General features: G+C 33.9%; 1 protein-coding gene across 1 annotated transcript; it reads left to right on the top strand.

Moving 5' to 3' along the window:
- The first annotated feature begins 1,217 nt into the window (after positions 1-1,217).
- On the top strand, positions 1,218-4,630 carry LOC116116303 (cyclin-D1-1-like). Its single transcript, XM_031402399.1, has 6 exons — positions 1,218-1,871; positions 2,098-2,184; positions 2,724-2,822; positions 2,950-3,151; positions 3,253-3,383; positions 3,465-4,630. Exons 1-6 carry the CDS (start codon positions 1,623-1,625, stop codon positions 3,699-3,701), a joined length of 1,005 nt encoding a protein of 334 aa, XP_031258259.1. The 5' UTR covers positions 1,218-1,622; the 3' UTR covers positions 3,702-4,630.
- The last annotated feature ends 12,628 nt before the right edge of the window (positions 4,631-17,258 follow it).

The following is a 17,258-nucleotide window of genomic DNA, read 5'->3' as shown; positions in this document are numbered from 1 at the left end:
CATTTAATCAAAATTCTCTCTTTTATCATCTTTACTGATAAAATTGATTAATTAAATCAATATATGCAATTTTTCAAAATTAGATTATATCGTTAGTTAAGGTAAGAAGAACGTAAATTACAATTTATATAAAATATATAATTAATTAAGTTGAGTATCAAATTCACAAACGCCCCAAATACTCAATAAAACACAAAAAAACACATATAGAGATATAAATTGAACAAAATACTTCATTTTCATGAATTAATCAAAAGTCTTAGAAGCTCCTAAATTAAAGCTAATTATAAATTAATAAAATTATTAAGTTGACAAAGATTGAGTAATAATCATAGCATAGAAAAGATATTAACATTATAGTTTAATTTGTAGGGAAGATATATATACTTTTATAGGCTGCCATCATTTGAATGCTCTTAAGGTGTATGGCCTATTCCCATTTTTGTGCCCCCACGAATATGACATGTAACACATTAAGTGGTTCTCATATTTTTATTTATAGATCAATAAAATCATTTATTTATAATAATTTAAACAAAATACCTCTTGAAATTGTTTTAATATTTATAAAAATACGCAAATATTGTTTAATATATGACATGATGATGGATGACATCATTAAACCTTCTCTTGTGTTCACTGGCGTTGGTGGAGTTCCCCGCAAATAAGACACACACCGTTTCCTTTTCACTCATATTTTTCTTGGCCAATGGGAAAGTAATGTTTAAAGCTGGAATGACATAATTACCCTGCAATTAACCCTTGTCTTGTCATGGACTCTCTAGTTTCATATTCCATCGCCACGTATTCAATTTGGTCACTTCATTTCATTAACATTTAAGATATAAATTTAATTTTGAAGAAAAATCTAACAATTTAATTCATAAATAATGATGGCTCAATTAATTGATATATAATTGAATGGTAATAATGATAGCATATAATAATTGATTTTTTCTTATACTTTTCATGTTCTGGGTTTAGTATTTTTGGTATTAAAAAAGTTTACAATATTATTTATATTATGTAATTTGAATAAAGTTTACTACAATCTTACTCTTTACCGTATAATACATGAAAACGCCTCACTTTTCTGGAAGGAATCCCCATTCTCAAACGTGTGTGAATTACATATCACACCCCACGTGGCAATTAAAGTACGTCCTGGCTTCTCCTTCGTAATCAAGGCGCAAAACCAAAACAAAACCTAAGTCCTAACCTCAACACGTAACACTTCTTAATTTTCCTGTAATAACACAAACGCAAAAAAATCCTCCCCGTCCCAAAATGGTAACCCATTTTTCCCGGGAAATCCAAAACTCTCTCTCTTTCTTTTCAGATATATCCTCCCCCTCTCAATTTTACCTCCAAAAAAATAAAACAAAAATATAAAAAATAAAAACAAAATCACTGATCACTGATCACTGGCCTCATATTTATATCCAAACAAACACATACAATTTCAACCCAACATCCACAACAAGCAGGAACATAGCTAACCTCTCGTCTCTTTCTTCACTCACTCACTCTCCCACTTTGCTGATTTCTTCTCCGATCAGTTTTCGGGGGAGTTTCTTTAAAGAAACCAGTCGCGATCGATCGATGAGAATATAATCACAAACATGTCGGTGACGTGCTCGAGTAACTTTCCCGACCTTCTTTGCGGCGAGGATTCCGGCATCTTCTCCGGCGAGTCTTCACCGGAATGTTCATCATCGGACCTCGAGTCTTCTGCCTCCATTGAAGAGTCTATCGCTGGGTTTATAATGGATGAGAGAAACTTTGTTCCTGGTTTTGATTACTTGACTCAGTTTCAAACTCAGTCTCTCGATGTCTCGGCTAGAGAACAATCTGTTGCGTGGATTCTCAAGGTATTATCATTGTTCTATTATTAATACAGTGATGTTTTACGTAGTTGTTTTTGATGCTAAAAAATATAATACTGCATATTCTCACCCGCTTAAACTAAGCCATAGATCTGATTTAATGTCTTTTAGGACAATTTTTACCAGCTGTCTAACTTATGGAGATCATGCTGGATTCTTTTTGGTATCTGTATGGTGAAAAAAGTGATAAATATTTGTCTGGTTTATGCAGGTGCAAGCATACTATAATTTCCAGCCATTAACGGCGTATCTCTCCGTCAATTACATGGATCGGTTTCTGTATTCTCACCGGTTGCCGGTAAGTATCGGTCCGTGAAAGTTACAATTAGCTGGACTGCAATACACAATACCCGGCAGTTGATAATGATCGCGGAATTGATTTATTGAAGTGATTAATTATTTTGACTATTGGGGTATTTGTATTTGACTTTTCAGAATAAGAAAATGACACGAGTGGTTAATTAATTTAATTATTAATTAACCACAGTAAATAAACACTGTTTGTTTTCCCTATAGAATCAACCAAACATTTATCAACCTTTCTTAAGCAATACACAGTCTTAACTTTTTTGGGGTATTTATCATGCCTTTATAAACTTTAGTACTATAAAATGTGCTATATAAACTATACAATATGCTTTTATAAATTTAACTTTCACATATTTTTCTCAGCACGTGGAAATGCACTACGGGGGTAATATTATATAATGATTCTAGAATCAATATAATTAATCAACTACTGTTCATAAAGTAGAGGCGGCTTAAAGACTAATTAATTACCATTACCATTGTTATGGATAACACAATTTTCGTTAATTACACGGTTTTTGCGTGTAGCAAAATAAGGGGTGGCCTCTGCAACTTCTTGCTGTTGCTTGCTTGTCATTAGCTGCAAAGATGGAGGAACCACTGGTTCCTTCTCTGTTGGATCTTCAGGTACTTCTCTAAACGAGCACCTAACACACTAATGAAATATATATTACTTCGATAATTTGATTGCGGCATTGATGAAATATACATAGCTTATTCAGTCTGGGACTCTGGATTAATATTATCATTGTAGGTTAAAGGAGCCAAATATATTTTTGAAACAAAAACTATCCGCAGAATGGAGCTTCTGGTGCTCAGTGTTTTAGATTGGAGGCTACGATCCGTGACACCATTCAGCTTCATTGGGTTTTTCGCATGCAAACTTGATCCAACAGGAGCTTTTATGGGGTTCTTAATTTCTCGGGCCTCGGAAATTATTTTATCCAATATCCAAGGTAATACAATATTTATGTAAATACATGCATGCACTCTACGTATATGTATACATCGTATAGAGAAATGTAGAAGCCTAATAATGAGATGATAATATGAACAGAGGCCAGCTTTTTAGAGTATTGGCCGTCAAGCATTGCTGCTGCAGCGATTCTTTGTGCAGCCAATGAAATTCCAAATTTGTCTCTTGCTAATCCTGAACATGCTGAATCCTGGTGTGATGGACTAAGCAAAGTAAGCGAGTAATATTTCATATATTATCATTAAGGACCAAAAACTATTATGCCAACTTGGGAACGTATCCATTTTTTGCAGGAGAAAATCATCAGCTGCTACCGGTTGATGCAACAGCTCGTGCTTAATGATAGGCGGAGAAAAGCACCAAAAGTTTTACCGCAGCTTCGCGTAACAGTTCGTGCCAGAATGAGATCCTCCAGTGACTCATCATCCTCATCTCCATCTCCATCTCCATCTCCATCTCCAATTTCTTATAAAAGGAGAAAATTAAATAACTGCTTATGGGTAGATGATGACAAAGGAAACTCGGAGTAAGGAGAAGATAATATAAAAAGAAAAGAAAATGGGGGTCCAAGTTGTCGAGAATCCTCGATATTTTTTGGAGGGTTTTGAGAGTAAATTAACATGAGTGATGTAGATTATTTAGTATATATATATTTATATGTATGTATGAGAGAGTTTGGTGAGTTTGGAAGATTGATTTATTAATTTGTTTTGTTTCTTTAAGTTGGTGGATTGCCATCCATCCATCCATTAATGGCATTGCCGATTCCCAAGGGAAGGGGATTTGTTACATAAATATTTTATATATATATATATATTTATGTGACAAAAGTTGGGGAAAGATTGAGAAAGAGTGGAGTGTGAAAGAAGTGGGGATTGAATTCAAAGGCTGCATTGATTGTTGAATGAAAGAAGGGGAGATGGCGGGACCCTTTGGGGGAAAAGAGAAGAAAATTGAGAAAAATAAGGGAATGGAGGGTTTGAATAAGTATCGAGTATATATATATATATATTTGTCAAAACTTCCCATCAAGAGGCGCTCCATATCGTTTTCTTCTGGATCATCTCTGCAACTTTTGACAAAGCCAAAGCGAAGAAGACATAACATGATATATGATAATTAACAACATGGCTCCAGTGATGGCCATGTTAGTTAATTTATATATATATATATATGACTATGAGTGGTTTGTGTATGTGTGTTTTTTTGGCGGGAAATGCCCTGGCCTTGACATGACGTTAATTGGCCTAACATTAAATACTCAACTCTTTCAGCGGTGTTCATACGTGTGAATGGTTACACGTGTGCACACTACTTTTCTTTTGATTTGTTTTTTCTTTGTCCAAGGGGTGAATTAACCCCTCTTTCATGGCAACATATACAAAGGTCTTTGGGGCCTTTTCAAGCGTGCTGTATTGGATTCATAAATGTAATAAAATCATTCCATATCTTTCTTTCATTTCTTCTCTCTTTAATTATTTATTTATTTAAGTCGTATGGAAATCACGTGATTGACAATATAGAATTTGTAGCGTTGCAATTTGTTTTATTACCACTTTTAAGCACAAATATTGGAATTTTGCGAGGCATGCTCGGTGAATCCTTTGGCTTATAGCTAAATGAAGAGACTGCTCGGTCCCCAAAGTCTTGATCATGAATAGCTCCTTGGTACGTGCCTCTCTCTCCACCAGTCCATCGCTAATTAATCATCTTAATGTAGTATCAAACTGTTGGCATTGAAGTGAGAACAGTGAGATATTATTATGGGAAAAAGCCAAACCTGGATAAGAAGGATCTTTTTTTCTTTTCTTTTCTTTAAATACTTACAAGTTTCTACATTACAAATCTAAAAAGTCGAGCTTGAAGTTGTCATTTAGCCCTAGATCCCCGACATCTTGTATATTATATTATATTTATTTTGCATGTAGTAACATATAACACAATAATGACCATTTATGCCATGCATTTTATTATTATTATCTTACTCAGCATGCAAATCTTATCATCTTCCATTGGCACTCATCGATCCACTATATCTTACTCAGCATTCACATCAAAATTATAACAGTGTGTTGGATGGACCACAGTGAAGAAATATCATAGCATAGTGCCAATTTTCGGTCTGTCCGTTTTTATCCCATTTCCATTGGCTTCTTCCTCAGAGTAGTCACTTCCATTAATCAATCTTGGCAGGAAGGACCACCCGGTAGGTATAATGAAAACGAATTCTATTTTTAAATTCAGAGATAATTGAGGTTGCAATTCAATTCATTAAATTACGGATATTATTTGGGTGAACCACATCAACCTATTCTCTGTTAATACAATACTCGATGGCTTTATAAAGAGTCTTTAAGAATGAATTTCAACCAAGTGGAACCCATGATCTAAATGCACTTGGTAATATAATAAAGTCTCAAATGAATCAAAGAGATGTGGCGTTTCCTCATTAGACCATGTTGGTGGGAGCCATGAAAGATTTGGACTACATTACTAATCTTCTTCACCTTTCCCCACCAAAAAATTAAAAGCTTACAGCAATCACATTAATTAAAAATGTGGGTCTGGTTCGGCTTATCAACGACATATAAATATCATAACAACGCACGCTGTGGATGATATGTGACAAAAGTGAGAATTATTATCTAACTCCTTATTTCTTTTAATTAAAACATGAAATGGGACGGAGAATAGGACGAAACGGTGGAAAGCAATGACAATACCAATTTTCACAAATTAATTTATTTTTCCACAATATAATGTTAATTAAATCATCCACATGTTTTTGGTATTCCAGGCCAAGTTGTTGTGTGTTGTATTTGTATTGCTACCTTAAAGCACATCAAAACTAGTTTAATTAATGGGTATAAAGAAGATATTTTTATGTTTCTACATACTTCTCATACGTCTAAACATTTCTGGTAGTATATTTTTCCAATTTACATGATTTTTCTTTCAGTATTTTCAAATAAAGTGATTAAAAGGAGTTTGTAAAAGTAATAAAAGGCTTTAGTATGATAAAACAATATATTTTTTCAATGAAGAAATCTTCCAAAAGAAAGGATGAGATGATTTCTCAAGTATAATTTGATAAAGAGGGCATCCAGTCCAGCTAAGGGGGGGACTGGGAGCTCAATGGCCACGTGATGGGTTGGGATTGGATATTAAAAAAAAAAAAGGGTGTAAAACAAGGTGAATTTTGGTTTTGTCAGTAATATAGGTTCCACCATGTCAGAGTTTGTGTTTATGATCACTAACCTTGTAGCCATAATTAACCTATTATAGCATCCATGTTTATCAAAACAACTGTGGTAACTAATTACATTTTGAACCTATGAGAAGATGACATTTGTTACTCAAAAATCAAAATATACACTAACGGCCAACGACTTTCAATGGCCCGGGGACCCAGGGCTTATCTTGGCCCACAAGACTTAAGTATAGTCAGTTAAAATTACAAAATTGTCTGTTTTTAAAGTGAGGAATCCTAAGTATAAACCCAAAAGCCAAAATTTCTTTTTTACTTCCAATGAAAAGTAGGGTTTTAAGGGGGTATAAGGGAGCAGAATCTAGCTCTTTACTCAGCGGCTTTTCTTTGGGGGAATTTAATTTCAACTTTAGTTGGCCTGGCCATTACAAAAATGGAGGACCCTAAAGTTCAGCTTTTAAAGGTTGATTTTTCGTTGTAAAACCATATGCTCGTGGGGTTCCATGTAAAAGTTCTTAGGCCCATTTTTTTTTCTTTTTTTTTTTTTTTAAAGAGTTCAAAAGATAGAATGATGCTGAATGAGTTTTTCAGATATGGTTTTTGATTTGATGCTGAATGCAAGACAGCACCACTCTCGACTTGTACTCATAGATATGTCACCATCTTATGTCTTATTTCTGCATCCCCTGAACAACTTCATTTCAACAATATATACATAGACTCAAAAATAAAAGAAAATTTTAATCATGTTTTGTCTTTTCAAACCTTGAAATTGGACCGCTTCATGTATTCATGATAAATTTCAATGAAACCTATCTTTTAATTAGCAATCATCATATACAATTACATATATGAAAAAAAAAAAAAAATTTAATTAATCCTGTCTCTTCTGTTGATGCATGCCATGCATGCATGCATGATGATTTCATATGTTATATATGTGTATGAAATTAATAGTACTAGATGGTAGTGAACTGGAAGAGGAGCCCCCTGATTGTTGGCTTTCCAACTCACATTACTGTCTTTGGATGCCATGAAAAGAAGGTGAAAGGGAAGGGATAGAGTAGCTACTCTCGAGGGAGCGTCAAGCGTGTATGTCGTTTTATTCTTTATTGCTTTAATTCTGATAGTGCCTGGACCTCCATTTCCAAGAGTGGAGACAAAAGAGTCGTCTGTTTAATTATCAATCTCACACCTACTCCTCCCTCCCTCTTCATCATCTATAATAGTTTCTGCACTATTCCATATTTTACCATCATTAATTTAATATATAATCAAAACCCTTTTTCCTCTTTGGGTAAATTGCAAATCCATGTATCAGCCATTTTGGCATCGATAATTACAATACTTAACACGTGGATCAATGAATTTTACTTACTAACCCACTCTAATTGATATCTGTGCATGTCTGCAATAAAAGAAACGGCTGTTTAGCCGAAAGCTTGTGTTTAAAAGTCTTGATTAAAAAGCTTCACAAAGTACACTTGAAACTGTTATTACATGAATTGATTTTGAACACGGCCATGGTAAATGTATTTAGAAACCAAAGTAGTTTTTAACTTTCTTAATTTGTCTCATTAAGGCCACATCTTGCTTTCTTTTTTCTTGCCGATATTTATCTGTCTGTACGTTCATAGTTATTCAAGTTACAGCTTCATATTTACATTAAAAAAAAAAAAAAAAAATCTCCTTCAGTGTAGAAATGGTGTAACCCTAGCTAGCGAGTAACCACGTGAATGAAGAAAAGCAAAAAGGAGGAAGAAAAGTGCACAGAAAAATCGATCTTTGTGCGTTCCAGATCAAAATCCCACAAAGAATATATATATATGAGTAGTAACATATAACACAATAATGACCATTTATGCCATGCATTTTATTATTATTATCTTACTCAGCATGCAAATCTTATCATCTTCCATTGGCACTCATCGATCCACTATATCTTACTCAGCATTCACATCAAAATTATAACAGTGTGTTGGATGGACCACAGTGAAGAAATATCATAGCATAGTGCCAATTTTCGGTCTGTCCGTTTTTATCCCATTTCCATTGGCTTCTTCCTCAGAGTAGTCACTTCCATTAATCAATCTTGGCAGGAAGGACCACCCGGTAGGTATAATGAAAACGAATTCTATTTTTAAATTCAGAGATAATTGAGGTTGCAATTCAATTCATTAAATTACGGATATTATTTGGGTGAACCACATCAACCTATTCTCTGTTAATACAATACTCGATGGCTTTATAAAGAGTCTTTAAGAATGAATTTCAACCAAGTGGAACCCATGATCTAAATGCACTTGGTAATATAATAAAGTCTCAAATGAATCAAAGAGATGTGGCGTTTCCTCATTAGACCATGTTGGTGGGAGCCATGAAAGATTTGGACTACATTACTAATCTTCTTCACCTTTCCCCACCAAAAAATTAAAAGCTTACAGCAATCACATTAATTAAAAATGTGGGTCTGGTTCGGCTTATCAACGACATATAAATATCATAACAACGCACGCTGTGGATGATATGTGACAAAAGTGAGAATTATTATCTAACTCCTTATTTCTTTTAATTAAAACATGAAATGGGACGGAGAATAGGACGAAACGGTGGAAAGCAATGACAATACCAATTTTCACAAATTAATTTATTTTTCCACAATATAATGTTAATTAAATCATCCACATGTTTTTGGTATTCCAGGCCAAGTTGTTGTGTGTTGTATTTGTATTGCTACCTTAAAGCACATCAAAACTAGTTTAATTAATGGGTATAAAGAAGATATTTTTATGTTTCTACATACTTCTCATACGTCTAAACATTTCTGGTAGTATATTTTTCCAATTTACATGATTTTTCTTTCAGTATTTTCAAATAAAGTGATTAAAAGGAGTTTGTAAAAGTAATAAAAGGCTTTAGTATGATAAAACAATATATTTTTTCAATGAAGAAATCTTCCAAAAGAAAGGATGAGATGATTTCTCAAGTATAATTTGATAAAGAGGGCATCCAGTCCAGCTAAGGGGGGGACTGGGAGCTCAATGGCCACGTGATGGGTTGGGATTGGATATTAAAAAAAAAAAAGGGTGTAAAACAAGGTGAATTTTGGTTTTGTCAGTAATATAGGTTCCACCATGTCAGAGTTTGTGTTTATGATGACTAACCTTGTAGCCATAATTAACCTATTATAGCATCCATGTTTATCAAAACAACTGTGGTAACTAATTACATTTTGAACCTATGAGAAGATGACATTTGTTACTCAAAAATCAAAATATACACTAACGGCCAACGACTTTCAATGGCCCGGGGACCCAGGGCTTATCTTGGCCCACAAGACTTAAGTATAGTCAGTTAAAATTACAAAATTGTCTGTTTTTAAAGTGAGGAATCCTAAGTATAAACCCAAAAGCCAAAATTTCTTTTTTACTTCCAATGAAAAGTAGGGTTTTAAGGGGGTATAAGGGAGCAGAATCTAGCTCTTTACTCAGCGGCTTTTCTTTGGGGGAATTTAATTTCAACTTTAGTTGGCCTGGCCATTACAAAAATGGAGGACCCTAAAGTTCAGCTTTTAAAGGTTGATTTTTCGTTGTAAAACCATATGCTCGTGGGGTTCCATGTAAAAGTTCTTAGGCCCATTTTTTTTTCTTTTTTTTTTTTTTTAAAGAGTTCAAAAGATAGAATGATGCTGAATGAGTTTTTCAGATATGGTTTTTGATTTGATGCTGAATGCAAGACAGCACCACTCTCGACTTGTACTCATAGATATGTCACCATCTTATGTCTTATTTCTGCATCCCCTGAACAACTTCATTTCAACAATATATACATAGACTCAAAAATAAAAGAAAATTTTAATCATGTTTTGTCTTTTCAAACCTTGAAATTGGACCGCTTCATGTATTCATGATAAATTTCAATGAAACCTATCTTTTAATTAGCAATCATCATATACAATTACATATATGAAAAAAAAAAAAAAATTTAATTAATCCTGTCTCTTCTGTTGATGCATGCCATGCATGCATGCATGATGATTTCATATGTTATATATGTGTATGAAATTAATAGTACTAGATGGTAGTGAACTGGAAGAGGAGCCCCCTGATTGTTGGCTTTCCAACTCACATTACTGTCTTTGGATGCCATGAAAAGAAGGTGAAAGGGAAGGGATAGAGTAGCTACTCTCGAGGGAGCGTCAAGCGTGTATGTCGTTTTATTCTTTATTGCTTTAATTCTGATAGTGCCTGGACCTCCATTTCCAAGAGTGGAGACAAAAGAGTCGTCTGTTTAATTATCAATCTCACACCTACTCCTCCCTCCCTCTTCATCATCTATAATAGTTTCTGCACTATTCCATATTTTACCATCATTAATTTAATATATAATCAAAACCCTTTTTCCTCTTTGGGTAAATTGCAAATCCATGTATCAGCCATTTTGGCATCGATAATTACAATACTTAACACGTGGATCAATGAATTTTACTTACTAACCCACTCTAATTGATATCTGTGCATGTCTGCAATAAAAGAAACGGCTGTTTAGCCGAAAGCTTGTGTTTAAAAGTCTTGATTAAAAAGCTTCACAAAGTACACTTGAAACTGTTATTACATGAATTGATTTTGAACACGGCCATGGTAAATGTATTTAGAAACCAAAGTAGTTTTTAACTTTCTTAATTTGTCTCATTAAGGCCACATCTTGCTTTCTTTTTTCTTGCCGATATTTATCTGTCTGTACGTTCATAGTTATTCAAGTTACAGCTTCATATTTACATTAAAAAAAAAAAAAAAAAATCTCCTTCAGTGTAGAAATGGTGTAACCCTAGCTAGCGAGTAACCACGTGAATGAAGAAAAGCAAAAAGGAGGAAGAAAAGTGCACAGAAAAATCGATCTTTGTGCGTTCCAGATCAAAATCCCACAAAGAATATATATATATGACAAGAATAAAAAAGTGTACAAACCACAGCAGCAAGAAGTTCAGCCATAAACCTTTGATTGAATAAGTGAATGAAGCTATCAGTGGATTAATTTTCATATCCCTCGATGGATCATGCTTTACTGTAAAGACTGTTATGAGCTAGCTATAGACTTGTAAGCAAATTAAATTTGAGTACAATGACGATGATACGACATTGTTAATACGATCAATAGAAATATATGCTTTAGATATTATATTTATACAACTTGTACATAAATATGCGTTAATTAATTAAAGTTCTGGGAAAGAAAAAGATAAAATGGCGGCTGACTTTGGACTTAATCTATTCATTGAGTAGCAAAAGTTCCTTATCGTTGTAAATAAATAAATGAATTAATGTATACAAATTAAAAGGAAGATGCACGTTCATATTGCTTTGGTTTGGCATCGGGTGGATTTTTTTTTACCAGACATCCTTTTCAAATAAAATAGCTTTTGAAAATGGTTTAAAGGGCGTGTCCCTTACTGGTTTTAAAAGAGTAGACATGCTTAATCATTAATTGTACAAGACTACAAGCACCAAATAATCTATAGATCTCCGTGAATTATGTGTTGTGTAACCAATGCTTTTAAAGTTTTATGCATGTTCATCTTGAAAATCGCAACACAGCTAGTTACAATCTAAAAGCAGCTTTCAGTTAATATTAATATATGCTCTACTAAGACTTTAAATGTTTTAGGATCTTGAAAATTCAATTTATACTTTTCATAAACAATTATACAAAATGTCATGTAACATGCCCTTAATTTCCAGTTTCTCAATCATGCATGATAAATTGAGCTTTACCTGATTGTGAGAAGAGGAAATTATGTATAATTCCATGCTTGTTTAGGTTCCTGAAATCTGAATTTCTGGGAAAATGAAGAGGAAAATCAAAGCGAATATTTGCATTTGTTGGGCCAAAGTTCTGGTTCAACAGCCGGGGCACGTTCTCAAATGACCCATTTAGCCTAAGGAATAATCAAAATTGGGCTTCAGCTATTTTTGTATGGGCCTTATATGCAGAAGGCCACTGAAGATTGAAGAAGGGCCTAAAGAATTTTGAAGGAAAATCGTTTCCAGCTCTTTATATCCAAATTATTGGCTGAGAAACATTTTAGTCCCTTGGGTTTTGGCTTAGTATATAAATAAACTTATTTTGTTTTATCTATTTCAGTGTGTTGATGCGTGATTTTGACATCAATGACTCGCACGTGCAAAGTGTTAAGCTGTTCTTAGAAATTATACGTGAATGATTATGAGAGAGCTAATCAATATAATCAAATGCAAAGGCTGAATAATAAATGAGAGAGATGATTTTTAAAGTGGTTTGGATGCTTAAAGAGAAATCTACGTCCACTATTTCTTTTATGTATGAGAGATTACAAGAGGTTGCGTATAGCGAACATCAAGCAGAGGTACAATAACTGAGTATTCAGAGAGAATATCTAGTCAATCTCTTTTTTTGTGAGTTATATTTGCTCTGAAAATAAAGATTACACAATCAGAATGAGAGTCCAGGATTGAATCCCTAAAATGAGAGGGGGACACTACAACATTATGCATTTCTAGCCATGGCGTTCATTGTAGCTAAAAGTACGAATTTGCGTAGCTAAATGGTTTAGCTACAAATGTAATGTTTTGTAGCTTATTGTAGTTAGAAGTGATGCAGCTAAAAGTTAGCTATATAACTTTTTGCTTACGTAGCTAATAATTTATATTTTTTGCTATGGATGAGATTAATGTGGAACTAAAAACTTAAATGTTTTTGCCACAACAATAATAAGCTTGTAGCAAAATCTTTGCCTTTATAGCCACGGAGAATAGTTTATATAGATATGTTTGCATTTTAGCTACACATATATAAATTTATAACTAAATCTTGAAAATTCTTGCTACAAAAATAATATTCATAGCAAATATATTAACCTTTTGGCTACGTGACCACTAAAATCGTAACTAAATAAAAAGATCATTTGCCACAAATATAGTGAATTTGTAGCTAATTATTAAATTTTTTGCTACAGACATATAAAAGTCATATCTATATATGGAAAGATATTGTTATGGACATAGTGTGTTAATAGCTAAATATTGAAATTACTTGCTATGAATACTTTTGATTTGTAGCTAAATTTTATAATTATTTGCAATGGAACAAATCATTTATATCAAGAATTTATAATTTATTGTTTTGATTAAAATTAATTATAACAAATATTGCTATAATTAACAAATTTAATAATAATTACAAATTTATAGCAAAATTTTTATATTAAATAGATAATATGGCATCATAAGAAAAATTATAATATAAAAAATAAAACATTAATAAAATCGTTTTCAACCAAATAATTGTCTACTCATAAAATCCTTCATCCGAGTAATTTAAAATGTTATCAACTATTTTTTTACAAAATATGAATGCATCAATGTCATTACTACCACTTGAGCATCCCTCTATTCTTAAGCTCATTCCAATGCCGCCCTTTCTTGGAAGGTTCCAATAAGACATTGTTTTCAGGAATCTCAACAGGTGATGATGAGAGTCTACTGTAAAGTAGTAGTTCATGAACGACTTCCTCGGGTTCCATGGTGTACTTTTCATCTAGTGAAGACATCTTTGCCTTGAGCTCTTCTTCAATCCTGTTGTTACTCAAGTGTGTGACCGTGTGTATGTGAGAGAGTAATAAGATACATGTGCTTCATACCAATACAAACTGGGATAAGTATTCAGTACTTGTTAGCCCAAACCAAGCTTTTGGTGCCGTCATTTTAATTTACCTAGAAAATGGTAATATTAATTAATAATTATTTAAATTAATAATAAAAATGAATATTCAGATTGACTGTTTGGTTGAGTGCAGAGAATAAAAGTGGAATGCAAATTGCATAATAATTATGTTCAATGATATATCATCTAAGACTAACAAGAAACCATACTTCTTGCGAAGCTGAACCATTGGTGCAATGTCTCCATCCATATTAAACAAACTGTAGAAAGAAGAGAATTAAGCACATCATCAGAAAATATGCTAGAAGTTAAAAAATAAGGATTTTCAATAGTAAAAACATTAAAAAATAAAGAAATAACACAACAGATAAACATAGTATGACCAGCAATCTGTCAAACATATGGTATATTACCAAAATACCTAGCAAATATTTCCAAAAGACTAACTGTGAACCATAGAGCAGTAAGGTTTCATAGACAAGATGCAAAATATCCAAGGTATAACACATTCATAAATGATGTCAACCATGTTTTCAGAGTTTACAATCTTATTAGAAGATTTAACTCAATATGAAATTACAGCATGAAAATTTGAAATAAAAATGAAGATGTAAGTCCAAACAGACTCTGCATCACACATAGCAAGATTCACAATTACCAGGCTTGTTACTTCCACCTTCAAACTAAGAGAACCCTAAGTCAAGGCAGGGAACTAAATGGAGTTATTTTAACCAATGTTTTAAAACCTGGCCCGGCTTGGCCAGTTTAACTGGGACTCGGAAGCTTCAACGGGTCGGGTTTATATTTTTCCTATTCACCCAAAACCCTAGGATTTGGGAGGATGATCGGCGAACAATTGATGGCTGGGATGTTGGGGCTTTTGAAGAGAAAGTGCCAATAAATGCAATGGTGGTGACGGAGTTGATTTCCGGTGAGTAAATCGACCAAAAATTGAAACAAAACTGGCAGCGGCGACAACCGGCTTTAGTCGGCGATTGGTGAGGCTAACGGGGTTGGGGTTCGGGTGAGGTGGGTTTTGGTAGGGAGGAAGAGGGGAGTAATTTATGGGTGATGGGGAGGGTTGTTGACGTCGGCATCAATGAGACCTGGTCTGGAATGCTGACGTTGGCGTCAGTGAGATCTAGCTAAAATCGAACCTATTTGGGCTGGATTTTGAGTATATTTTAAAGGGAATGGACTCAAGGGACGATTGAGATTGCATCTGGGGTGTTGTCGCCGCCAACCAGTCGTCGGTCGATTTGTATTTGAGGTGTGTTTGCCAAATTTCAAACCTATAGGGACTTAATGTAATTTTTAAGGGTGTATTTGATAAATTTTAAAAGTTTTTGTCGACGGTCAAACTGATTAAACCGGTCAACCTGGGACCTGGCAACTTTGCCAAGTTTCACCCCGGGTTAGGTTTTAAAACATTGATTTTAACTCAACTCATGCTTAAACCTTGTGGCTGCTTGAGGCTCATTCCTTAATATTTTGGAGATCCAAATGTTCATCTTACACTTTTCAGCAAGATCACTAAATAAGCTAAAGTCTAATATACCATCCCTCCAAGTTTCCTTTAGCTCTCCACCAAAATGGTCCTACAAGTATCTAACACATATTTTTAAGCAATCTAGTAGTTGGATTAAATGGGTGACCCTTTGAAATTAATTTTGTCTATCCCAACAATAAATCTTATTGCTTATTAGTGTTCGTAACTGACTGGATTCGCACAGCGAATATTTAAAACGAATCGATCAATTACACAAACCAAGATCTGAGTGAAGATTATAACGTTTTCATGCATTAACTAAAACGTAAAATAAAACTGTATTAAAAACAAATCCATACAAGGATTTAGTTCATATTGACGTTTGGAGGTTCCTCCGAATATCTCTGATTTCAGACATGAACATTGTTCGCTGGCTACTGTTCACCGTATACTGTTCACCATATTCTGTTCATGTGATTCTTCGCTAATCGATCCAATATAGGATCGCACTTACGGAAGTCCACACGAAGAAAATCTGAAGAACCAACAATTGTTTTGCTAGAACAATTGCCGACATTAAGAATCAAGAACAATCAAAATTGAAAAATTTTCTTCTTCAACACTTGAAGAAGAAAACGTGAGAGAGACAGAGAGAACCTTTTGGGTGGCTAGGGTTTTAACTGAATGAGTAATTCCCCCTTGTTTCAATTTTTAAGTTGCACTTATATAGTGCAACAATTAAAACCCTATTCCACTTAGGAATAGACATGGGCTCCAACCCTCATTCACCCTTGCAACCAAACACACCCTTTATGATATTTTAATTAATTAATTATTATTATAATTGAAATCAATTAATATATAATAATATATTAACATTTAATTAATAATAATAATTCATTTAAATATATACAGAGATATATTTAAATATAATCTCACTAATTTAATTTTAATATTAAACTTAAATACAGACAACAACCTCAACAAATTTAATTGCACTGTGAGATTACCAAAATACCTTTGCGTCCTAAAAGATGAAAATTCCATTCTCACAAATTGATTCTTAAATTATCTTCTAAGTGTGTGACCCGTAGGCTCCTCATCATATCGACAGTGTATAGTATCGCGATTAACACCAATTAATCGTCTCACTACACACAGACCAAGATCGGCCCCTAGCAAGGCATCATGACGACCCGATAGATTTAGATTCAGCAAAATCGCAGCCTATCAATGGTATGGTTGCCGTACAATCAAATCCTTTCATCAACTGTTATCTCATCGAGACTGAGGTACAGAATAGTGTCAACCTCAGATATCCTTAACATGTTTGTATTCAGTTACTGGACCAATGACAGGAATATTAAATTGGATTGAGCATCAACTTAATCCCACTGTGGCCACAGATTTAATGTCATTACCAGTTACTGAATTACCTAGTGAGATAACTTCTCCTATACCCAGGAGTGATGAATCATTTGTCGATCCACCATAGTCTCGATACACTTCTCAATGTAACCAATCACTACCGTATTGATAACTTTGAATAGAACTACGTTGGGCTAGTGTCAAACTACACCAATTGGTGCACAAGGCGCTCCGGTGATCTCAAGTCTAAGGATCACATGCACCACTATCCGTTAGAGGATTTATTTCATAGACACTAGGGTTACCATCTATATGGAATCATCT

This window comes from Pistacia vera, unplaced genomic scaffold, assembly GCF_008641045.1.
Source record: "Pistacia vera cultivar Batoury unplaced genomic scaffold, PisVer_v2 Contig77, whole genome shotgun sequence".
Classification (NCBI taxonomy): Eukaryota; Viridiplantae; Streptophyta; class Magnoliopsida; order Sapindales; family Anacardiaceae; genus Pistacia; species Pistacia vera.
The sequence above is the reverse complement of the archived record's forward strand: the minus strand, read 5'-3'. Positions and strand labels throughout refer to the sequence as shown.